This window comes from Dermochelys coriacea, chromosome 24, assembly GCF_009764565.3.
Source record: "Dermochelys coriacea isolate rDerCor1 chromosome 24, rDerCor1.pri.v4, whole genome shotgun sequence".
NCBI classification, from domain to species: Eukaryota; Metazoa; Chordata; order Testudines; family Dermochelyidae; genus Dermochelys; species Dermochelys coriacea.
In genome coordinates, this window is record NC_050091.1 from 2,133,572 (window position 1) to 2,159,456 (window position 25,885).

The following is a 25,885-nucleotide window of genomic DNA, read 5'->3' on the forward strand; positions in this document are numbered from 1 at the left end:
GTCTCTTGAGTTATTCCTTTAATCAGGTCATGATTCAAAGCCAAAGAATTTGGGATTATTTCATTTTCATTCAAATGTAATTTTGCATTTGGTATTTTTAAAATTATTTTTATATGAAAATGAAGGTGCTCGTATGGAGTAAATCAGCACAGTTGCTTCAACTTCAAAGCAATTCTGGGCCTTAAAATCAAAGGAAGATATTTCTGCCTTCTTCCCTGGATACAGAAAGCACTCCTAGAGATATAGTTTACACTTAAAACAACATTCTGGTTCTCGAAGGATTTCTTTCTGAAATACGGCCCATAGCTGGTCAGATTTTATGTCATATTTCATCCCACAGCACTCTCCTTGTCAGCTCAGTCATAGAGAGATGGTTTATGATAGAGTATAAGTTCCACAACTTAATTCAAAACCTTCCTAAAGAAGAGCACTGCTTCCTTTCACTCCCTACTGTCCCTTCCGTTGATCCAGGAGCAAATCAACTCTAGGCATCCCTTTGAGACAGCATTGGTGACACAAGTGGAGGTCCAATGTTAGGTCACATTTTAATCACTGTAGGTTGAAATTCACTCCTGGGCAGAAGGTCATCACAAAGGCTTGCACAATACTTAAGTCCTTGCTAAGACGTAGTTTGAAAGTTTAAAGTAGAACTAAAGCTGTCCATAGCATTTTCTATCCCCCTGCCAAAGAGTGAATTTAAGACTTAAGATCATGACAGGAATCACACTGAAGGCAAAGAAATATTTCCAATTGATTACAAAGGGAATTGGATCTGAGATGGGTCTGAAGGTTGTGAGAATGCAGAAAAATAGCTCTCTGCTTCCAAGCAAGTTTATAATGAAATGTCCAGTGCCCTTAAGAATGACCAGTATGAACAGAAAGGCCCAAAGGGGATATCTCTTCAGGACAGCGAGTTGTGCTACTGATGCAGCTCTGAATCACCTTGACATGCATTCGCATTGCACCACCAAAAAAATCACTGGAATGACACAACGTGCATTATTAGGATTAGCCCAATAATCCCAAAACCTGAGAAAACAGCACGTTCTAAAGGAGCATTTACCAAGGTATTATACTTTGGTAACTAATTGGGACTTCCTGTACCAAATGCAATGCAGACCCTCCAGGCAGTCCTAAAAACTGTATAAAAGGATTCACTACTCAGGTCTCTTCTAAACGCTTCTTTGGACTTCATCTCCTCGGTGAACTGGGTAAGTCCAATTCGACTCACTCTCTAACCCAGTAGGGTCCATTTTCATTTAAGACTGAATCTTGCACATACTCTCTGTATTTTTATTAGGGATGAGGGTGCAAGTGCTGGTGGATCCATGATTTGATGCCACAGGTGGGGATTTTAGGAGCACTATATACAATTGGGAAACATATTTCCGATTAACTGGAAATGGAATTAGGGCATTTAAATCTTTAAAGTAACATCAGAAAGTCTGTTAGCAATTCTTCTCTTGGAGAGATTAGGAAGAAAGTTCGCCACCTTGGTCCATAAATCACCAATTCAGGGGTCTTCTTGATTCTGAAGTAGCTGTTACTCCTCACTGTTGGAGCCAGGAGAATTATTAAGCTGACAGCTGGTGTGATTCAGTCTACCAATTCCTACATTCTTATGAGCAGAAATGCCCATTGAAGATTCTTATAATAAGATGGTATAATTTATTGTTGCTCCATGGAAGTCAGTGGACCTGAACCAATTTTACCAGAGCTGAGGATCTTGTTCTTAGTCATTTATTTGGAGAAAGGAAAAAAGTCTGTTCCTTCCTTAGCAAGTTTTGGTGACTCCCAAGGTTTGGAAAAACAAAGAGTCACACTCTGACACTGGACTCTACTGGTTTGCATGCAGAGGTTAAATCCTCAAAGGAAAGGAAAAGATAAGCATTATCCCAGCCAAGTTATCTTTGAGAAATGTCTATGACGGACACAGCTTCCCAGGTATCCTTCAAAGAAATAATAACACTTATTTCAGGTGTTGTTTTTTAGACAGGTCATTGAAAGGGCTTCAAAGGGGATAATAGGGAGAGTAAGTATAGTGTAAGTGGATAAGAGCCAAAGAAAGAGGAAATAGGAACAAAAAGATAGGCACAAATATAGGGTCTAAGTCTACTCCTCCTCTACGTTTCGGGCCACTCATTGATCTCACTATAATAATAACTGAGGATTGAGTCCTTTCTTCCACTGACATGAGTAATATTTCTTTACCCTATTCCCTGTTGCGTGTTTCAGGTTTACCTGCATAACAGAAAGATGTCTTTCTCCAGCCTGTACTATCCAGAATGTGGGGTGGCCGAGTCCAGTCCAGTTTCCGACAGCTTTAACGAGCCATGCCTTAGGCAGTGCCCTGACTCTGAAGTGGTCATTAGACCATCACCAGTTGTTGTAACCATCCCAGGACCAATTCTCAGCAATTTTCCTCAGCAGAGTGAAGTGGCAGCTGTAGGAGCACCTGTGGTCAGAGCCGGCTATGGGGGCTCATTTGGTTTGGGGGGATTGTACAGCTATGGAGGCCGTTACGGCAGACTGTATGGTTTAGGGGGATTAGGTGGTTATGAGGGCCATTATGGTTATGGGGGATTGAGTGGTTTTGGGGGTGGTTAGGGGCATTTTGTGGTTATGGGGGTCATTATGGTGGACTGTGTGCTTATGGGGCAGGTTATGGTTATGGAGGATTATCCAGTTCCGGGGTATCGTGCCATAGGTACCTGAATAGAAGCTCTACACCATGTTAAACCTTGCAGGAATATCAATGGTAAAAGAAAAGACCAGGAAATGAAGAACAAGCTATAGATTCAGATGGAGATTTCAGAAGCACTGGGCAGGCATGGCTCCACTTGAATTCAACGCGAGCTGTGTCTGCTCAGCGCCTTTGTCTCCTAGGCCCATTTCTAATGTTATGCTTATAAACTCTTTCTGCCAATGCTTTCCCGAACACGTGCTTAGTCTCTTAGTCACATATGGACTCATTCTGAATTACACTCAGGCTGTTTGCAGTAACCCCGCAGTGTGAAGAAAACAGGGGCTTTAAGACAGGCATCAGTTGTATTTATTATCACTCTAATTTGTTTGTCTAAATCTGCACCTGCGGAAAAGGAAAAAGAACATCTTGCCTCAAATGCACTGCAAGGAAGTGGGTGATCGGTCGCAGCCCTTCTGGAAACACATGAAATACCTTCTTTCTGTTGTGTATTATTTCTTTCTGTAACTGTGTATTGCAAATTTCATTCACACTAAAAACTATGCTGCATGGTCTTCTGGTTTTCCTTGTTCCTCCCCCCTTTAAAAATCCTGCTGCATGAAATTCATCCCTATAGACAGGCAGCACCAGACAGCTCTCAAGTTGCAATTTTTGAAGGAATGGAATGATAGGAGATTAAGGCCCTTTAAGTGTTTCATAACGTTGTGGAAGCTTTTGGTGATATTAAAAGATCACAGCTGTAGAGTTTGACAATCAAGTTTGTTTGCCACCATTTTTAATTCCTTGTTTCACCCTGGTCTGTCAAAACATTATGAAAACACAATAAAAGTTGAAAATCAAAAAGTTTCTACATTATGCAGCTGCTGTTAGAAAGTTAAAAGGCAGAAAGAAACGCTCCATATTCTTGGATAGGAGAGAACCTAGCCTGATTCTCATTGACTCTAAAGTCTTTTGACACTCCTCTGGCATTGGAAAGAGGCAGGAAAGTCACCAGAAATATAGGTCACATACACCTGAAGGCCCTACTGCATTTGCACTTTACAAAGTGGTGTAAAAACCCATAGCGCAGTTGAGAATCAGGCCCACTGTGTTGATAAGAGTGGAAGCACATAGCCAGGAAGGCATTAGAAGACCCATCCTGTGAATTATGGGAAACATTAGGCATGTTTGCAGAGGTGCTGATTAAGTGGAGCTCTTTTGTTATTTCGCAAAGAGTTTGATGTACTCAGCACTTCTCAAAGACAGGCCTATGCGCTAAACCATCAATCTGTATCTTGCTGTTCATTTCCTGGTTCTTCCTTTTTCTTTGCATATGCCTGCTGGGTTTAACATAGCCCACTGTTTCCATTCAGGTACCCATGGCCCCATCACCATCCCCACAACACTATATTCCTCCCACAACCATAAATTCCATTATAACCACAGAATCTCTCCTAACCATATTGAGCCCGATAATCATGTCATGTCCCAGAACCACAGGGACCCCCCAACTTCATAAGCCTTCATAATGGTTTAAGGATCTATCACCTCATATGCCCCCATCACCACCTCCAGTGTCAGCTGCTGCTGAAGGTCCCACTGTGCTTTCCTGAGGGAAAGAACTGAGAATATTTTAGAGAGGAAGATTGGTGAAATTCAGGTATTTGTTCTCAATGAAGCTGTGATCTGGGGGTGAAAGGCTCATTGCTTACTGGCAAAAGATTAATTCCTGTGCAATTTAGGTCTTTAATGTTGCAGCTTTAAATTCGTTATTGATCCTGGTGTATCTCTAAAGAGAGGGATGCTTCAGACATATCTCTTGATGATGGAGAGAGGATGGTGCTTGCAGTACTCTGGAGGAAATATTGACTGAGATGGATTTACTGTATTTCTTCAAGATTGGCAAAGATATAAAATCTTGTGCTTCAGGGCATCGTCCAATAATGGGTGTAGATTGGCTTGATGGAGGATAGTGAAAAAGTTCCTCTATGGGCAGGTGATCCCATAACTGTGTTCTGCTTGGTTTCTTGCATCTCCCTGTGAAGCCTCGGGCACTCACCGCTGTGGGAGAGAGGCCTGATCTGCTGCAGCAATGCCTATGTTCTTCCCTTCCAAGGAGGGGTCAATAGGTATGGTCTGACATTGAAGAATACAGCTGTGTTGCCCTTAAATAAAACCCGGTGGCAGATGGCTAAATCTCCCCTCACTACGTGAGTATTACATCATGACATTGAAGAGCTGGGATGATCTGGATACATTTTTTCTTTTGTGTTGTGTAATCAAAAATTTGATTAGTGCAAAATCCTCATTTTCTGGGAACTGAGACCCATGAAAATGTTGAAGAAAAACATAGTAGAAAATGCAATCTTGCTATGTGCAGTTCCTGCAATATCAAGCTATGGTAAACCCAGGGGGGTTTATATAAGAATGGTAATATGGAGTGCAAGGAGGAACAGCTTCCTAAAACACCATTAGATTCCTGTACTGAAGTAATGGTCAGTGTACTAATCTCTTCATATCACAGAGGAGATTCCTGACTGCTGCAAATGACTTTGGTGTAGCGTCATTTGTCTTTAGAGGTGGCCAATATTCTTTTCCTTCTGAAAATCTGGGTGGCTATCCAGCAAAGACTGACACAGACACTTTCCATGAATCACATGATTGGTCTTTTTGAAATGAAAGGAAATATTTACATTCTTAAGACGAAAATCTCTGTAAGACTTAGTAGGAAAAGACTTTTTGCAAAACAGATAATGCAAGGAAGAACTCCACCCCTGTGCAGAGAGCTACCACATCGCTATGAACCATTTAAAGGGCTTTAATCTCCTATCATTCCATGCCTTTGAAAGTTGCAACTTGAGAAGTGCCTGGTGCTGCCTGCTCTACAGGGATGAATTTCACGGAGCAGGATTTCAAACAAGGAGGGAGGAACAAGGAAAACCAGAAGACCGATATTACGATGCAGCATAGTTTTTAATGTGAATGAAATTTGCAATACACAGTTACAGAAAGAAATAATACACAACGGAAAGAAGGTATTTCAAGTGTTTCCAGAAGGGCTGCGACTGATCACCCACTTCCTTGCAATGCATTTGAGACAAGATGTTCTTTTTCCTTTTTCGCAGGTGCAGAGTTGGACTAACAAATTCAAGTGATAATAAATACAACTGATGCCTGTCTTAAGGCCCCTGTGTCCTTCACACTGTGGGGTAAATGCAAACAGCCTGAGTTTAATTCAGAATGAGTCCACATGTGACTAAGAGACTAAGCGTGTGGTTGGGAAAGCATTGGCAGAAAGAGTTTATAAGCACAACATTAGAAATGGGTCTAGGAGACAAAGGCGCTGAGCAGACACAGCTTGCGTTGAATTCAAGTGGAGCCATGCCTGCCCAGTGCTTCTGAAATCTCCATCTGAATCTGTAGCTTGTTCTTCATTTCCTAGTCTTTTCTTTTACCATTGATATTCCTGCAGGGTTTAACATGGTGTAGAGCTTCCACTCAGGTACCTATGGCAAGATACCCCGGAACCAGATAATCCTCCATAACCGTAACCTCCCCCATAACCACACAGTCCACCATAATGGCCCCCATAACCACTCAATCCCCCGTAACCATAACGGTTCCCATAACTGCCTAAGCCTCCTAAACCATAGAATCCTCCGTAATGGCCTCCAGAGCCCCCGTACAATCCCCCCAAACCGAATGAGCCCCCATAGCCAGCTCCGACCACAGGAGCTCCTATGGCTCCCACTTCACTCTGCTGAGGGAAAGTGCTGAGAATTGGTCCTGGGATGGTTACGACAACTGGTGATGGTCTAATGACCACTTCAGAGTCAGGGCACTGCCTAACGCACGGCTCATTGAAGCTGCCGGAAACTGGACTGGGCCGGGCCACCCCACATTCTTGATAGTACAGCCTGGAGCAAGACATCTTTCAGTGATTGAGGTAAACCTGAAACATACAACAGGGAATAGAGTAAAGAAAAGGTACTAGTGTCAGTGGAAGAAAGGACTCAAACCTCAGTTACTATAGTAGTGAGGTCTACATGGGGCCCGAGAGAGAGAGGAGGAGTGGACTTAGTTCCTATGTTTATAATAATACCACCTGGAATAAGTGTAATTATTTCTTTGAAGGATACCTGGGATGCTGTGTCCATTATAGACATTTCTCAAAGAGAACTTGACTGGGATAATGCTGATCTTTTCCTTTCCTTTGAGTATTCAACCTCTGCATGCAAACCAGTTGAGTCCAGTTTCAGAGTGTGGCTCTTTGGTTTTCCAAACCCTGGGAGTCACCAGTACTTGCTAAGGAAGGAACAGAAACTTTTCCTTTCTCCAAATAAATCACTAAGGACAAGATTCTCAGCTCTGGTAAAATTGGTTCAGGTCCACTGACTTCCATGGAGCGACCCTAAATTACATCATCTGAGTATAAGATTCTTCAATGAGCATTTCTGCTCATAAGAATATAGGAATTGCCAGACTAGATCACACCAGTTGTCAGTTTAATAATTCTCCTGGCTCCAATACTGAAGAGTAACAGCTACTTCGGAATAAAGAAGACTCCTGAATTGGCCATTTATGGACTAAGGTGGTAAAGTTTCTTCCTAATCTATACAAGAGAAAAATGGCTAAGGGACTGTCTAATGTTACGTTAAAGATTTAAATGCCCAAATTCTATTTCCAGTTAATAGGAAATATGTCTCTCAATTGTATATGGTGCTCCTAAAATCCCCACCTGTGACTTCAATTCATGGATCCACCAGCACTTGCAAGTGAATAACTACAAAAGACGATAATGGAGAAACACCCTTGTCCCTAATAAAAATACAGAGAGTATGTACAAGAGTTAGTCTTAAACGAAAATGGACCCTACTGTGACAGTTCTTGGTTAGAAAGAGATTAAGTCGAATTGGACTTACGCAGTACACCGAGGAGATGAAGTCCAAAGAAGCGTTTAGAAGAGACCTATGTAGTGAATCCTTTTATACAGTTTTAGGACTGCCTGGGGGATCTGCATTGCATTTGGTACAGGAAGTCCTAATTACTTACCAAACAAAGTATAATGCCTCCGTAAATGCTCCTTTTGAATGTGCTCTTTTCTCAGGGTTTGGGATTATTGGACTAATCCTAATAATGCACGTTGCAGTCTGCATTGCTTGTGTCATTCCAGTGACTTATTTGGTGGTGCAATGAGAATGCATGTCAAGGTGATTCAGAGCTGCATCAGTAGCACAACTCGCTGTCCTGAGGAGATATCCCCTTTGGGCCTTTCTATTCATTCTTAAGGGCACTGGACATTTCATTATAAACTTACTTGGAAGCAGAGAGCTATTTTTCTGTATTCTCACAACCTTCAGACTCATCTCAGATCCAATTCCCTTTGTAATCAATTGGAAATATTTCTTTGCCTTCAGTGTGTTTCCTGTCATGACCTTAAGTCTCAAATTCACCCTTTGGCGGGGGGATCGAACAATGCCTATGGACAATTTTAGTTCTACATTAAACTTTCAAACTACGTCTTAGCAAGGACTTAGGTACAGTACGAGCCTTTATGATGACCCTCTGCCCAGGAGTGAATTTCAACCTACAGTGATTAAAATGTGACCTAACATTGGACCTCCCCTTGTGTCACCAATGCTGTCTCAAAGGGATGCCTAGAGTTGATTTGCTCCTGGGTCAAGGGAAGGGACGGTAGGGAGTGAAAGGAAGCAGTGCTCTTCTATAGGAAGGTTTTGAAGTTGTGGAACTTGTACTCTATCAGAAACCATCTCTCTATAACTGAGCTGACAAGAAACTGAGGTCTTGCAAGACAATGCAGCAGACTAAGCCCGAAGAAGCCCAGGAGAGGTTGAAATCATGGATTCTTGGTAAAGGAAGAAAGTGCTGTGGAATGAGATATGACATAAAATCTGAGCAGCTATGGGCCGTATTTCAGAAAGAAATCCTTCAAGAACCAGAATGTTGTTTTAACTGTAAACTATATCTCTAAGAGTGCTTTCTGTATCCAGGGAAGAAGGCAGAAATATCTTCTTTTGATTTTAAGGCCCGGAATCGCTTTGAAGTTGAAGCAACTGTGCTGATTTACACCATGAGAGCACCTTCATTTTCCTATAAAAATAATTTTAAAAATACCAGATGCAAAATTATGTTTGAATGAAAATGAAATATCCCCATATTCTTTGGCTTTGAATCATGACCTGATTAAAGGAATAACACAGGAGACCTTGGCCTCTATTTTTTTTCAAGTGACTCTATTAGTCAATGCAGAGGCATCTAATCCCAAAACAATTTAATAATATTCTAAGAATACAACTCTTTGCATTTATGAAACACCAATGAGTGTTCTTAGGTGCTTTGAAATCTTGAGGTCTAAGAATGCTGAACAATTTCCAGTTTTAACATCCTTACTATCCCTGTTTTATAGGTACAGAAAAAAGAGGCAGATTGAGGTGAAGGTTGCACGGGTATGAGTTGCAGAAACAGAAATACAACCCAATACTTCTGACTCCTACTACCACAGGCTAAGCACATGCTCCATCCCTGTGACACACATTTTTTGGAAGATATGTTTCGGGCATTCTGCAGAAAGCCTTTCAGCTGTAACTGGAATGATCTGTAAAGCAGAAAATATACCCCCAATGCCACTTCTTCTAACCTGAGCAGTGTCAATGCCTTCATTTAATCACTGTAGACTGAAATTCTACGGGCAGAGGGTCATCACAAAGGCTCGTACTATATCTAAGTCCTTGCTAAGATGTAGTTTGAAAGTTTAAAGTAGAACTAAAGTTGTCCATAGGCATTGTTCGATCCCCCCTCCAAAGGGTGAGTTTGAGACTTAAGGTCATGACAGGAAACACACTGAAGGCAAAGAAATATTTCCAATTGATTACAAAGGGAATTGGATCTGAGATGGGTCTGAAGGTTGTGAGAATGCAGAAAAATAGCTCTCTGCTTCCAAGCAAGTTTATAATGAAATGTCCAGTGCCCTTAAGAATGAGCAGTATGAACAGAAAGGCCCAAAGGGGGTATCTCTTCAGGACAGCCAGTTGTGCTACTGATGCAACTCTGAATCACCTTGACATGCATTCTCATTGCACCAACAAGAAAGTCACTGGAATGACACAAGCAATGCAGACTGCAACATGCATTATGAGGATTAGTCCAATAATCCCAAACCCTGAGAAAACAGCATGTTCAAGAGGAGCATTTAATGAGGTATTATACTTTGTTTGGTAAGTAATTAGGACTTCCTGTACCAAATGCAACGCAGATCCTCCAGGCAGTCCTAAAAATTGTATAAAAGGATTCACTACTCAGGTCTCTTCTAAACGCTTCTTTGGACTTCATCTCCTCGGTGTACTGGGTAAGTCCAATTCAACTCAATCTCTTTCTAACACAAGAGCTGTCACAGTAGGTCCATTTTCATTTAAGACTTTTGTACATACTCTCTGTATTTTCATTAGGGACGAGGGTGTTTCTCCATTATCATCTTTTGTAGTTATTCACTTGCAAGTGCTGGTGGATCCATGAACTGAAGTCACAGGTGGGGATTTTAGGAGCACCATATACAATTGGGAAACAGATTTCCTATTAACTGGAAATAGAATTTGGGCATTTAAATCTTTAAAGTAACATCAGAAAGTCCCTTAACCATTTTTCTCTTGTATAGATTAGGAAGAAACTTCACCACCTTAGTCCATAAATGGCCAATTCAGGGGTCTTCTTTATGCTGAAGTAGCTGTTACTCCTCACTATTGGAGCCAGGAGAATTATTAAACAGACAACTGGTGTGATCCAGTCTGGCAATTCCTACATTCTTATGAGCAGAAATGCCCATTGAAGATTCTTATAATCAGATGTGTAATTTAGGGTCGCTCCATGGAAGTCAGTGGACCTGAACCCATTTTACCAGAGCTGAGGATTTTGTCCTTAGTGATTTATTTGGAGAAAGGAAAAGTTTCTGTTCTTTCCTTAGCAAGTACTGGTGACTCCCAAGGTTTGGAAAAACAAAGAGTCACATTCTGACACTGGACTCCACTGGTTTGCATGCAGAGGTTGAACCCTCAAAGGAAAGGAAAAGATCAGCATTATCCCAGCCAAGTTCTCTGTGAGAAAGGTCTTTCATGGACATAGCTTCCCAGGTATCCTTCAAAGAAAGAATTACACTTATTCCAGGTGGTGTTGTTCAGACAGGTCATTGAGAGGACTTCAAAGGGGACAATTGGGAGAGTAAGTTTAGTGTGAGTGGATAAGGGCCAAAGAAAGAGGAAATAGGAACAAATATATAGCCAAAAACTAAGTCCACTCCTCCTCTCTGTCTCAGGCCCCACATTGATCTCCCTAGAATAATAACTGAGGTTTGAGTCTTTTCTTCCACTGACACATGTACCTTCTTTTTCCTCTATTCCCTGTTGCGTGTTTCAGGTTTCCCTGCATAACAGAAAGATGTCTTGTTCCAGCCTGTACTATCCAGAATGTGGGGTGGCCCGGCCCAGTCCAGTTTCCGGCAGCTTCAATGAGCCGTGCGTTAGGCAGTGCCCTGACTCTGAAGTGGTCATTAGACCATCACCAGTTGTTGTGACCATCCCAGGGCCAATTCTCAGCACTTTCCCTCAGAAGAGTGAAGTGGCAGCTGTAGGAGCACCGGTGGTCGCAGCCGGCTATGGGGGCTCATTCGGTTTGGGGGGATTGTACGGCTATGGAGGCCATTATGGAGGACTGTATGGTTTAGGGGGATTAGGTGGTTATGGGGGCCATTATGGTTATGGGGGATTGAGTGGTTATGGGGGCAGTTATGCGGGATTGAGTGGTTATGGGGGCCATTATGGTGGACTGTGTGGATACGGGGGAGGTAATGGTTATGGAGGATTATCCGGTTCCGGGGTATCTTGCCATAGGTACCTGAGTGGAAGCTCTACACCATGTTAAACCCTGCAGGAATATCAATCGTAAAAGAAAAGACCAGGAAATGAAGAACAAGCTATAGATTCAGAGGGAGATTTCAGAAGCGCTGGGCAGGTATGGCTCCACTTGAATTCAATGCAAGCTGTGCCTGCTCAGCCCCTTTGTCTCCCAGACCCATTTCTAATGTTATGCGTATAACCTCTTTTGCCAATGCTTTCCCAAACACATGCTTAGTCTCTTAGTCATATGTGGACTCATTCTGAATTACACTCAGGCTGTTTGCACTTACCCCACAGTGTGAAGGACACAGGGGCCTTAAGACAGGCATCAGCTGTATTTATTATCACTTGAATTTGTTTGTCCAACTCTGCACCTGCGAAAAAGGAAAAAGAACATCTTGTCTCAAATGCATTGCAAGGAAGTGGGTGATCAGTCGCAGCCCTTCTGGAAACACTTAAAATACCTTCTTTCCGTTGTGTATTTTTTCTTTCTGTAACTGTGTATTGCAAATTTCATTCACATTAAAAACTATGCTGCATCGTAATATCGGTCTTCTGGTTTTCCTTGTTCCTTCCTCCTTCTTTAAAAATCCTGCTCCATGAAATTCATCTCTCTAGAGCAGGCAGCACCTGGCTCTTCTCAAATTGTAACTTTCGAAGGCATGGAGCGATAGGAGAATAAAGCCCTTTAAGTGTTTCATAGTGATGTGGTAGCTTTTGGTGATATTAAAAGATCACAGATGTAGAGTTTGACAATCAAGTCTGTTTGCCACCATTTTTAAATAAATAAAGCCCTTTAAGTGGTTCATAGAATTATGCAGGCTCTCTGCACTGGGATGGAGTTATTCCTTGCATCATCTGTTTAGCAAAAAGTCTTTTCCTGCTAAGTCTTATACAGATTTTCACTTTAAGAAAGTAAATATTTCCTTCAATGTCAAAAAGACCAATCTCCTGAACTGCTGGAGCAATGCCTTTGTTCTTCCCTTCCAAGGAGGGGTCAATAGGTATGGTCTGACATTGAAGAATAGACCTGTATTGCTCTTAAACAAAACCTGTGGCCAGATGGCTAAATCTCCCCTCACTATGTGAGTATTATGGAATGTTCTTGAAGAGCCAGGATGGCCTGGATAATTTTTCCTTTTGTGTCATCAAATCAAAAATTTGATTAGTGGAAAATATTCATCTGAGAACTGAGAGCCACAATAATTTTGAAGAAAAAAGTAGTGGAAAATGTAATCTTCTTATCGGCAATTCCTGCAATATTAAGACATGATACACAAAGCGGACATTATCTAAGAGTGGCAATGTGGAATGCAGTGAGCAGCAGCTACCTCAAAAACCATTAGATTCTTGTACTGAATTAATGGTCTGTGCATTAATTCATATCACACATGAGATTCCTGACTGCTGCAGATGTCTTTGGTGTTGTGTAATTTTTCTATATAAGCAGAATGGACTCTCTCAGGTGTGTTTGCAACATCCCTATGAAATCAACTATTGGTCTAGTCATTTTACCAAGGAGTGGAGATTGCTACTGACCAGCTGATGAACACATCAAGGCAAAGAATAAGATGAAGATGAGAGAAGGCACCACTGCTGCAAATGTTTTTTTTTTAAATTATTATTATTCTGGGGGGAGGGATAGCTCAGTGGTTTGAGCACTGGCCTGCTAAACCCAGGGTTCTGAATTCAATCCTTAAGGGGGCCATTTAGGGATCTGGGGCAAAAATTGGGGATTGGTCTTGCTTTGAGCAGGGGGTTGGACTAGATGATCTCCTGAGGTCCCTTCCAACCCCGATATTCTAAGATTAATTTAATTGAGTTTTAATGGAGCAATGAAATTCCAAATCTCATTATGAAGCTGAACTATTTCTGCCCCTTTTCCCATTGCTTTAGATCAGTGGTCTGCAAACTTTCTTGTGGGAATAGCTGACATGCCGCCGCCGAAAAGTGGCAACGGCAAGAAGCATCGCCGCCAAAATGCCGCCGAGAAACGGCAATGCTTCTCAGCGGCATTTCGGTGGTGGGGTTTCCTGCAGGCACACGAAAATGCCCAGGTGGGCACCATGGCGCCCGCAGGTACTGCTTTGGGGACCCCTGCTTTAGATCTTGTCAGCTCATCTCCAGCATGGCAACATGAGTGCAGATTTGGTGTCAAGGAGCAGACTATGTTGAATTTACACCCCAAATAGGTTGCCATAAAAGACTGCTTTCTAGATGGATGCTAAGCACAGCATGTCCCTGGAGCTTTCAGCAGAGGAGAAGAGATGAATGTCCTGGAAAAAAGAGAATTATTCTGAAGCATAATTAGTTTTAGCAGAGTTTCTGTTTGAGAGTTTATTATTCAAAATGATCGCAAATTGACATGCCAGAGATACATTGCTTTGAACATTCATCCTTAGTACCTAGAGTAGCTATAGCAATGGAACCAGGGACTCTTTTGGTCAAAGGCCTAAAGATAATGCACCCATATCAAATGGCCAGGTTAGTAAAGTTTTCCCAGTGTTTGTCTGTATGAATAATCACAGCTCAAACACCGAGAGCCTGGGGAAGGTAAGCTCCATAGAACAGTGAGGTTACTTGTGGAGTTCAGGTTGAGAAGAGCTTTCTAGTGAACAGCTTAATTTTCAAAGTGATTTAGAAGCAAAGGCAGGCTGTCTTGAAAGTTCCTTTACCCATTCAAGAGGGTGGGGCAAGAGTCAACCCTATAGTAACCAAAGAATTTCTGGCCAATTTTCTTTTCCTTATGAAAAACTGGACTGTTATTCTGCAATGACTCACACAGATGCTTACCATAACTTAAGAATGGCCATACTGGGTGAGACCAAAGGTCCATCTAGCCCAGTATCCTGTCTTCCGACAGTGGTCAGTGCCAGGTGCCCCGGAGGGAATGAACAGAAGAGGGAATCATCAAGTGATCCATCCTCTGTCGCTCATTCCCAGCTTTTGTCAAACAGAGGCTAGGGACACCATCCCTGTCCATCCTGGCTCATAGCCATTGATGGACCTATCCTCCATGAATTTATCTAGTTCTTTTTTGAATCCTGTTATGAACCATGAACCATCTGATTGTTCTTCTTGAAACCAAAGGAAATTGTACATTCTTAAAGTGACAATCTGTAGACATCTTTTCAGGATAAGACTTTTTGCTAAACCAGGTAATGCAAGAAGCAACTCCTGCTCTGTGTGGAGGGCTTGCGTAACGCTATAGACCACTTCAAGGGCTGGATTCACTCCATGGCTTTCAAAGTTGTAACTTGAGAAGTGCCTGGTGCAGCCTAGTCCACAGGAATGATTTTCATCTGCCATGATTTTTAAAAAGAAGGGATGAACAAGGAGAACCAGAAGACTGCTATTATGAAGCATTATAGTTTTTATGCAAATGAAATTTGCAATACACAGTTACAGGAAGAAATAATATAGAGCAAAACCATTTTAAGTCCCAGTTTGTGGGAAATTAAACAAACCATAACAAAGGCAGAGAACAATGCAGCTTCTCCATTATATATCAGTCACAGCAAAATTCAAAGTGAGATTCTTAATGTACATATTGGTGGAAATGACAGAACGTTTAGGACCTATTCTCCTTTATTCCATGGATATTCCTGTTTGGATTAATATGGCCCACAGTATCCACCACGATACCTATGGCCATATCCCCCTAACCACCTAATCCCCCATAACCATAACCTCCCCCATAACCACACAGTCCCCCATAACCATCCAATCCCACATAACTGTAATGGTCCCATAAACATCTAGTCCCCCGTAACCGTACAATCCTCCGAAATGGCCTCCATAGCCGTACAATCCCCTCAAACCAAATGAGTCCCCATAGCCGGATCCAACCACAGGTGCTCCTACAGCTCCCACTCCACTTTACTGAGGGAAAGTGCTGAGAATTGGTCCTGGGAGGATAACGACAACTTGTGATGGTCTGATCAGCACTTCAGAGTCAGGGCACTGCCTAACGCACGGCTCGTTGCAGCTACCAGAAACTGTACTGGGCCGGGTCACCCCGCATTCTGGATAGCACAGGCTGGAGCAAGACATGCCTCTGTGATGGAGGTAAACCTGAAACACACATCAGGGAACAGATTAAAGAAAAGGTACAAGTACCAGTGGAAGAAAGGCTTCAAAGCTTGGTTACTATTGTAGTGAGCTCTAAATGGGGCATGAGAGGGGGAGTAGGAATGGACTTAGTCCCCAACTTCACAACAATGTATTTGATCTTATTTCCTCTTTCTATACCACTTGTCCACTTGTATTAAACTTCCATCCCAACCGGCCCCTTAGAATTCCTCTCAATGACATTGTCTGAAAAACACAAACTTGAATAAGTGTAACCATTTCTTTGATGGACAGCTGGAATTCTCAAAAAGAAAAGGAGTACTTGTGGCACCTTAGAGACTAACAAATTTATTAGAGCATAAGCTTTCGTGAGCTACAGCTCACTTCATCGGATGCATCCGATGAAGTGAGCTGTAGCTCACGAAAGCTTATGCTCTAATAAATTTGTTAGTCTCTAAGGTGCCACAAGTACTCCTTTTCTTTTTGCGAATACAGACTAACACGGCTGCTACTCTGAAAGCTGGAATTCTGTGTCCATTTTAGACATTTCTTAAAGAGAACATGACAGTGATAATAGTAATCACATCCTTTGCTTTGAGGAATTAACCTCTGCATGGCAAACAAGTTTACTCCGGTATCAGAGTCTGGCTCTTTGGTTTTCCAAACCTTGTGAGTCACCAACACTTGCTGATGAATGAACAGAAACTTTTGTTTTCTGCAAATAAACCTCTAAAAACAAGATTCTCGGCTGACATAAAACGGGTTCAGGTCAACTGAGTTCTATGGAGCGACACTAATCACACTATCTGAGGAGAAGCATCTCAAATGGGTATTTCTGCTCATAAGAACATAAGAATTTGTAAACTGGATCATACCAGTTGTCAGCTTAATCCATTCTCCTGTCTCCAATAGTGAGGTGTAACAGGTGTTTCAGAATAAAGTAGAAGAGCCCTGAATTGGCCCTGTGTAGACTAACCTGGGAAAGTTTCTTCCTAACACAGATAACTGAAAAATGGCTAAGGGATTTCCTAAAGATATTTAAAAGATTTACATGTCTTAATTCTATTTCCAAATATAGGAAATATGTTTCCCAATTACATATATTGCCCCTAACATCCCCCCTTTAGTTTAAAATCGTGAATCTACCCATGCCTGCAACTCAATAACTACATAAGATTATAATGGAGAAACACCGTCATCCCTGATAAATCTCACAGAGAGTCTATCCAAGAGTCATTTAAAAAAGAAAATGGACCCTGTTGTGGCATTTCTATGGTTAGAAAGACATTTAGTCTTATTGGACTTCCCCAGTTCAACAAGGAGATGAAGTCTGGAGAAGTGTTTAGAAGAGCCCTGAGTTGTGAGTGGTTTTATACAGTTTGTAGGACTGCCTGGAGGATCTGAGAAGTCTTTTGTGGAGGAGGTCCTAATTAGTTGACTGTCTTGGTAAATCTTCCTTTTGATGGACCTGTTTTCCTGAGGGTTTGTGATTATTGGGCTAATCCCAGCCTCAAAGGGTGTGACATCCACGTTCCACTCTCCAGCTTTCTTTCATCTTAAAATTGTATCTGTCAACTGCATTCCTCATGTCATTCCACTGACTTTCTTGGTGCTGCAATGAGAATGCATGCCAAGGTGATTCAGAGCTGCATCAGTAGCACAACTGGCTGTCATGAACAGGAATCCAGTTTGGTCCTTTTATTTCATGCTGGTCATGGTTAGGGGCATTGGGTAGTGCATTTTGTACCTGGTAGGAAGGAGGGAGCCATTTTTCTGCATTCTCACCACCTCTATCCCCAGTGGATCAGATCCAATTCCCTTTGTAACCAATGGGAATCATTCCATTACCTTCAGTGTGTTTCTTGTCAGGACCTTAAGTCCAAAAGTCCTCCTTTGACACAGGTATAGTATGATGCCTATGGACAACCTGAGTTCCATTTTAATCTTTCAAACTATATCTTATCAGGAAAAAGAAAAGGAGTACTTGTGGCACCTTAGAGACTAACAAATTTGTTTGAGAATAAGCTTTTGTGAGCTACAGTTGCATCCGATGAAGTGAGCTGTAGCTCATGAAAGCTATGCTCAAATAAATTTGTTAGTCTCTAAAGTGCCACAAGTACTCCTTTTCTTTTTGCGAATACAGACTAACACGGCTGCTACTCTGAAACCCATCTTATGAGGGACTTTAATGGAACACATATCCATCTGATAGTCCTCTGCGAAGGGTGAGCTTCACCTCACAGGCATTCAAAATTAAAATTGGACCTCCGCTTCTGGCACCAATGTCATTTCAAAGAGCTGTCTAGAGCAGATATCCTCATTGTTGAAGGGGAGGCCTGGTGGGGAGTGAAAGGAAGCAGTGCTCTTTTGTATAAAGATTTTAAATTATAACCTGTACTCTACCAGAAACCATCTCTCCATCCATGAGCAGCCAAGAAACTGAGGTCTTGTAAGTTAATACAGCTGACAAAGCCCAGGAAGAAGCACAGGAGAGATGGACATTATGCCATCTTGGTGAAGGAGGAGATGGCTGTAGGATGAGATTTGACATAAAGTCCGACCAGCAATAGGTCATTTTGTAGAAAACTTTACTGCCATAACTAGAATGTTATTTAAAGTGTAATATACATCCCCAAAAGTGGGCTCTTTTTGCAGGGAAGGAAGCAGAAGTGTTTACCTTTTAGTTTAAGGCCCTGATCCTCTTTGAAGTTGAAGCAACTATGCTGATTTACACCAAGAGAGCACCTATATTTTCAGATAAATATGCTTCTACTGATTAAGGGAATCACATGAGAGACCTTGCCATCCTTTAAAAATCTGTTTGACTCTTAGTTTCTTTCTAACTCCACATGGTATGACATGCACATCACACCCTGCAGCTCTCTTTCATCTGAAAACTTTATGGATCAGATACATTCCTGCTTTCATTCTACTAACCTCATTAATGCTGCATTGGGAGATTAGAAAACTTTGAATGATAAGTGTCCAATGAAGTGCAGAAGCAAAAGTGAGCAGAAGCTTTGAGTGTAACCTTCACTCAATGTGCTTGTTGACATCAATATCACATCCCCATTAATCTGATCTAATAATGATATTATGCTCGATGATATTAGCCTTCCTCAAATAAAAGGACTTCAAAGCACTTCATGCTTATTAAAGTTGCAGGTGTCCACGATGTTGTATTATTTTATTGGGATTAGATGCCAAAATGCTCAAATTGTGGATTATATTAATTTTACAAAAGAAAAGGAGTACTTGTGGCACCTTAGAGATTAACAAATTTATTTGAGCATAAACTTTTGTGAGCTACAGCTCACTTCATCCAATGAAAGCTTATGCTCAAATAAATTTGTTAGTCTCTAAGATGCCACAAGTACTCCTTTTCTTTTTGCAATTACAGACTAACACGGCTGCTACTCTGAAACCAACCATTAATTTTACAAATGCATGTTAAGGTTTCTGATTTCATTCCAATAGATAGTGCATGTCTCCTAGCTTCTGAATTTTGAGCTCTTTGAATTCATTTAAAATATTTAAAATAGCTTTGCATTTCTCTTTCTTTAACAAACATTACTTTGTAAAGCTCAAGGGGCAGATGCTGAGCCAGAGTAAATCCGCACTTTTCTATAGACTCCAATGATGTTCTGTGCCTTATAACTGAGGGAAGGCATTTTATGCTGCCCAGGTTAAAAGAAATCACATTGGGGGTGTATTTTCCACTTTCAAACTCATTCTAATTATAGCTGAAAAGCTTTCTGTTGGAGAAGGGTCTTGCAGAATGCCATAGGTTGACCAGACTTGGAATCCAATCTCCTTCCAAAGAAATCTGGCTATGTTTTCCTTAACTCCATCTGTTTTGTGTTTCTTCCTTTTCTTTATGAGCTGAATTCTCTGAAAGGACCCAATTCTCTTAGCTGCTCATGGATGGAGACACAGTACCTGATATTCCCATTGATTTCACTGTACATTGGATTGGAGCAGTTTGGGGTGGAAGTGCAGAGTATGGACAGACAGATACTCTCCCAGCAAAATATTCTCTAAAATGGGCTTGGTAAAGTGCCTTCTTTCAAATTGAAGAAGATGGAACTGTGCTGGTCTACACTAGCTCAACATCAACCCTGTGTTTTTGACGATTAATTTGTTCCTAACTACATATGGCACAATAAACTCTGGACCACTCTTTCATCTTAAAACTCCTCACTCCTCAGGTTATGGGGGTCTGTGAGGGTACGGGGGAGGTTACGGTTATGGGGGATTATGCCATTATGGGGGATATGGCCATAGGTATCGCGGTGGATACTGTGGGCCATGTTAATCCCAACAGGAATATCCATGAAATAAAGGAGAATAGGCCCTACATGTTCTATCCTTTCCACCAATATGTATTGTCAGCATCTCACTTTGAATCACGCTACGTCAGATATGTACTGGAGACGCTGCCTAGTCCTCTGCCTCTATTATGCTGTATTTTATTTCCCACCAACTGGGGTAAAACAAGGAACTTAAAAAGGTTCTGCTCTGTATTATTTCTTCCTGTAACTGTGTACTGCAAATTCCATTCACATTAGAAACTATGCTGCATCATAATATCAGTCTTGTGGTTCTCCTTGTTTCTCCTACTTGTTTAAAAATTCATCTCTGTGGAGGAGAGAGCACCGGGCACATCTCAAGTTGCAACTTTGAAAGCCATAGAGTGAATCCGGCCCTTGAAGAGGTCCATAGGATTATGCAAGCCCTCTCCACAGGGCCAGAGTTCCTCCTTTCATTACCGGGTTAGGCAAAAGGGTCTTTTCTTGAAAAGATTTATACACATTGTACATTTTCCCTTTGGTTTAAAGAAGACCAATCACATGGTTCATGGTAAGCATCTGTATGAGCCTTTGCAGGAGAATGACCCAGGTTTCAAGAAGAAAAAGAAAATTGGCCAGCCAATTGCTTGGTTAATGCATGGTTCAATCTAGCCTCAACCTTTCGAGACAGGCTGCCTTTGCTTCTAGAGAGCTTTGAAGGTTTGGCTGTTCACTAGAAAGCTCTTCTCAACTTTAACTCCACAAGTAACCTCACTGCTCTATAGAGCTGCCTTTCCCCAGGCTTTGGGTTTTTCAGCAGAGACTATTGATAAAGACAAACACTGGGAAAACTTTATTTATATGGCCATTTGATATGGATGCTTTATCTGGAGGCATTTGACCAAACCAATCCCCCTTTCCATCGCTTTAGCACTACTCCACGGGCTAAGGATGAATGTTCAAACCAATGTATCACTGGCATGGTAATCTGAGAGCATTTTGAATAATAAACTCTCAAACAGAAACTCTGCTGAACGTGAAGTATGGAATCAGCGGCCCTCTTTCAGAATAATTCTCCATTTTCCAGGACATTGTTCTCCTTTGCTTTGCTGGGACCTCCAGTGACATGGAACACTTAGAATTCATCTAGACAGCAATCTGTTATGACAACCTAATGAAGGTGTAAATTCAACCAGGTCTTCTCCTTTACACCAACTTTGCACTCGTTTTGCCATGCTGGAGATGAGTTGACGAGATCTAAGGCAATGGGGCAGAAATAGGTCAGCTTCATATTGTGATTTTGGATTTCAATGCACCATTAAAAGTCAATTAAATTGATCTTCTTCTCATTCTTTGCCTTGATGTGTTCATTAACTCTTCAGCAGCAATTTCCACTCCTTGGTGAAATGACTAGACCGATAGAGGATTTCATGAGGATGTTGGAAACACACCTGACTGAGTTTGTTCAGCCAATAGAACAAATTAGACTACACCAAAGGAATCTGCAGCAATCAGGAATCTCATGTATGATATGAACTAATGCACAGAGCATTACTTCAGTATAAGAATCTAATGGTTTTGAGGTTGCTGTTGCTCACTACACTCCATATTACCATTCTTATCTAACGTCCCCAGGGTCTATCATGGCATGATATTGCAGGAACTGCAAATTAAAAATGACATTTTCCACTACATATGTCATCAACATTTTTGTGCCCTATAGCTCCCAGAAGATGAATATTTTCCTATAATCAATTTTTTTGATTGGATGACACAAAAGAAAAAAATTAGGTAGGCCAGCCTGACTCTTCAAGAACATGCCATAATATTTAGCTGGTGAGGGGAAATTTATCTGTCTGGCCACAGGTGTATTTAAGGGCAATACAGCTCTACTCTTCAATATCAGACCGTACCTATGGACTCCACCTTGGAATGGTAGAACATAGACATTGCTGTCAATGATCAGGCCTCTCTCCATCAATAGTCTTTACCAGAGGCCTTACAGGGAGTTGCAAGTAACCCAGGAGAACAGAGGTATAGAGTCACTTGCCCATAGAGGAAGTTAGTCACTATCTCCCATCCATCAGATCCAAATGCTTACATCAGTGGAAGCCTCTGAGCTTCCATCATCAAGAAAGTTATAATTATACCTGTTTTACACAGCGGTGAACAGAGGCATGTTAAGGTCAAGGTCAAGGTCAGACAGGGAACAACTGGCAGAGTCAGAAAAAAGTCCCCAATAGTTGGGACTACTCATGCCGAATACTAACTTCAATCTCCTGAACCCTACTGGATACTTCCCATTCATGGCTTCCAAATGTGTCCCTAACCTGAGAGTAACTCTAAGAGAGGCTCATTCCAGGGCTTGTTAATTTGTTTTTTTGGTTTGCTTTTTTTTTTTTTTTTAATTTTGATAATTGTTTAGAATTGGTGCCACAAGTGGAGGTCTGATTTTTGGTTAATTTTGAATCCCCATAAAGTGAAATTCTCCCCTTGGCAGAGGGCCATCACAAAGGTCCATGCTCCACAAGAGTCCCTACTAAGATCTAGTGTGAAAGTTTCAAGTGGGACTCAAGTTGTCCAGAGACATCGTAGTATCCCCCTAACAACTGAGGAATTTCAGACTTAAGCTCCTGACAAGAAACACGCTGAAGGCAATGGAATGTTTCCCATGATTACAACGGGAACTGGATCTGACCCAGTGGGGATAGAGGTGGTGAGGGTACAAAATGCAGTGCCCAATGCCCTAACCACGACCAGCATGAATTGAAAGGACCAAACTGGATTCCTGTTCATGACAGCCAGTTGTGCTACTGATGCAGCTCTGAATCACCGTGGCATGCATTCTCATTGCAGCACCAAGAAAGTCAGTGGAATACCATGAGGAAAGCAGTTGGCTCGTACAATTTTTAGATGAAAGAAAGCTAAAGAGTGCAACAATGTCACGCCCTTTGAGGCTGAAATTAGCCCAATAATCCCAAACCCTGAGGAAATCAGCTCCATCAAAAGGAGGATTTAGCAAGGCAGTCAAGTTTGTTTGGTAACTAATTAGGACCTCCTGCACAAAAGGCATCTGAGATCCTTCAGGCAGTCCTACAAACTGTATAAAAGCGCTCACAGCTCAAGGCTCTTCTAAACACTTCTCTGCACTTCATCTCCTCGGTGAACACGGTAAGTCCAGTTCGACCCCTTCTCTTTCTTACCATAGAGATATCCTAGTAGCGTCCATTTACATTTAAGACTGAATCTTGCACCTACTCTCAGGGCTTTTTATCAGGGATGAGGGTGTTTTTCCATAATTACATTGTGCACCTCTTCAGTTGCAAGGGCTGGTGGATTCATGATGTTAAGCTAAAGGGGAGATTTTAGAAACAACATATGCAACTGGGAAATATATTTTCATTTAATTGGAAATTGAATTAGGGCATTTAAATCTTTTAAGTGATTCAGAAAATCCCTTAGCCATTTTTCATTTAGGTAGATTAGGAAGAAACTTTCCCAGTGTAGTCCATACAGGGCCAATTCAGTGGTTTTCTATGTTATTCTGAAGAGGCTATTATTCATTCATGATTTATTCGGAGAAAAGAAAAGTTTCTGTTCATTTCTCAGCAAGTATTGGTGATTTACAAAGTTGGGAAAACCAAAGAGCCACACCCAATATCCAAAAAGAAAAGAATTTGATTACCATTATCCCAGCTATGTTCTCTTTGAGAAATGTCTAAAATAGACACAAAATCCCAGCTGTCCATATTAGAAATAGTTACACTGATTCCAGTTGGTGCCTTTCAGACACAATCATTGAGAGGGCTTCAAAGAGGGTGGTTGGGAGGGAAGTTTAGTGGGAGAGGAGAAGAGGCGTAGAAAGCAGAAATAGGAACAAATAATAATCATGAACATAGGGATTGAATCCACTCCTCCGCCTCTCTCTCAGGCCCTTGTAGACCACACTACAAGAGTAACCAAGCTTTGAAGCCTTTCTTCCACTGACACTTCTACCTTCTCTTTAATTTGTTCCCTGTTGTGTGTTTCAGGTTCACTTCCATCACAGAAAAATGTCTTGCTCCAGCCTGTACTATCCAGAGTGCGGGGTGACCCGGCCCAGTCCAGTTTCTGGCAGCTTCAATGAGCCATGTGTTAGGCAGTGCCCTGACTCTGAAGTGCTCATTAGACCATCACCAGTTGCTGTAACCATCCCAGGACCAATTCTCAGCAATTTCCCACAGCACAGTGAAGTGGGAGCCGTAGGAGCACCTGTTGTCGGAGCTGGCTACGGGGGCTCATTCGGTTTGGGGGGACTGTATGGCTCTGGAGGCCATTACGGAGGATTGTATGATTTAGGGGGATTGGGTGGTTACGGGGGACTGGGCGGGTACGGGGGAGGTTATGGTTATGGGGGATTAGCTGGTTATGGGGGATTATGCCATTATGGGGGATATGGCCGGAGGTATCGCGGTGGATACTGTGGGCCATGTTAATCCCAACAGGAATATCCATGAAATAAAGGAGAATAGGCCCTACATGTTCTATCCTTTCCACCAATATGTATTGTCAGCATCTCACTTTGAATCACGCTACGTCAGATATGTACTGGAGACGCTGCCTAGTCCTCTGCCTCTATTATGTTGTATTTTATTTCCCACCAACTGGGGTAAAACAAGGAACTTAAAAAGGTTCTGCTCTGTATTATTTCTTCCTATAACTGTGTACTGCAAATTACATTCGTATTAAAAACTATGCCGCATCATAATATCAGTCTTGTGGTTCTCCTTGTTTCTCCTACTTGTTTAAAAATTCATCTCTGTGGAGGAGGGAGCATCGGGTACATCTCAAGTTGCAACTTTGAAAGCCATAGAGTGAATCCGGCCCTTGAAGAGGTCCATAGGATTATGCAAGCCCTCTCCACAGGGCCAGAGTTCCTCCTTTCATTACCGGGTTAGGCAAAAGGGTCTTTTCCTGAAAAGATTTATACACATTGTACATTTTCCCTTTGGTTTCAAGAAGACCAATCACATGGTTCATGATAAGCATCTGTATGAGCCTTTGCAGGAGAATGACAGAAACTCGTCTGAAACTGAAGTATGGAATCAGCAGCCCTCTATCAGAATACACAACTGAGGTCACGTAGAGACATAAAGAGACAGCGAGAGAGAGAGAGAGAGAGAGAGAGAGAGAGAGAGATTATAACATATACAGACCTAGTCACTCTCTTCATGTTCCAAACTCTGGTCCTGTGTTCTGCTTTTAGTCTTCTTCCTCCACTTACACCCAGTCACCAACCCAACCAGCTCTATTGATCCTTGTTACTATCTTTGACCGACAAAGTCCTGTGTCTTAGTGGTATAAACATATATTTCTGTCATTAATGTTTTGGATTTTCACTCCATTAAAAAATGATTAGAAAGAACCTGGCTGGAATAGTATTAATAATGCTATTTTCCTTGTTAGGATGTAACCTCTACTTACAAACAAGTTCAGTCCAGCATCAGAATGTGGTACTTTGGTTTGTAAACCTTAGGGCTTGTCTTCACTAGGGGATAAGTCATCCTAAGTTACCTGACTTAGCTTAGGTCAACTTATCTTGGTGTCTTCACTGTGCTGTGTCAATGGGAGATGCTTTTCTTGGGAAGGTGGAGTACTGGGGTTGACCAGAGAGTGCTCTGCTATCGATTTAGCAGGTCTAGCAGCGTTGATCTCCCTGTAGTGAAGACCAGCCCTCTGTGTGTCACCAGTACTTGCTGATGAATAAAGGAACGTATTTGGCTTTTTAAAAATCAAAACAAAACACTGAGCACCACTTCCTCAGCTAGTGCAAATCTGCGTTTTCCACTGGTTATGGGGGATTCTGTGGGTACAGGGGAGGTTATGGTTACAGGGGATCAGGTGGTTATGGGGGATTGTGTGGTTAAGGAGGATATGGCCGGAGGTATCACAGTGAA

At 41.8% G+C, this 25,885-nt stretch overlaps 3 protein-coding genes and 1 pseudogene across 3 annotated transcripts in view; 3 read left to right on the forward strand and 1 right to left on the reverse strand.

The window, feature by feature from the left end:
• Positions 1-1,190: 1,190 nt before the first annotated feature.
• Positions 1,191-11,691, forward strand: LOC119847996 (claw keratin-like). Its single transcript, XM_038383316.2, has 2 exons — positions 1,191-1,211; positions 11,111-11,691. Exon 2 carries the CDS (start codon positions 11,132-11,134, stop codon positions 11,612-11,614), a length of 483 nt encoding a protein of 160 aa, XP_038239244.1. The 5' UTR covers positions 1,191-1,211; positions 11,111-11,131; the 3' UTR covers positions 11,615-11,691.
• LOC119847870 lies at positions 2,257-2,738 on the forward strand (annotated as a pseudogene).
• Positions 5,948-25,885, reverse strand: part of LOC119848023 — a 71,074-nt gene continuing 51,136 nt past the window's right edge. Inside the window, exons 3-5 of the mRNA XM_043502268.1 lie at positions 11,880-11,963; positions 8,035-8,162; positions 5,948-6,614 (exon numbers count right to left, since the gene is read on the reverse strand). Coding sequence (XP_043358203.1) covers positions 6,159-6,614; positions 8,035-8,162; positions 11,880-11,963 — 668 coding nt within the window. The 3' untranslated portion in view covers positions 5,948-6,158. The remainder of the gene's footprint in view (positions 6,615-8,034; positions 8,163-11,879; positions 11,964-25,885) is intronic.
• LOC119847997 (claw keratin-like) lies at positions 23,097-24,696 on the forward strand. Its single transcript, XM_043502045.1, has 2 exons — positions 23,097-23,120; positions 23,981-24,696. Exon 2 carries the CDS (start codon positions 24,002-24,004, stop codon positions 24,422-24,424), a length of 423 nt encoding a protein of 140 aa, XP_043357980.1. The 5' UTR covers positions 23,097-23,120; positions 23,981-24,001; the 3' UTR covers positions 24,425-24,696.

Excerpts from the sequence above, each read along its gene's own strand:
- LOC119847996 (XM_038383316.2), top strand. The coding sequence starts at position 11,132 with ATGTCTTGTTCCAGCCTGTACTATCCAGAATGTGGGGTGGCCCGGCCC.
- LOC119847997 (XM_043502045.1), top strand. The coding sequence starts at position 24,002 with ATGTCTTGCTCCAGCCTGTACTATCCAGAGTGCGGGGTGACCCGGCCC.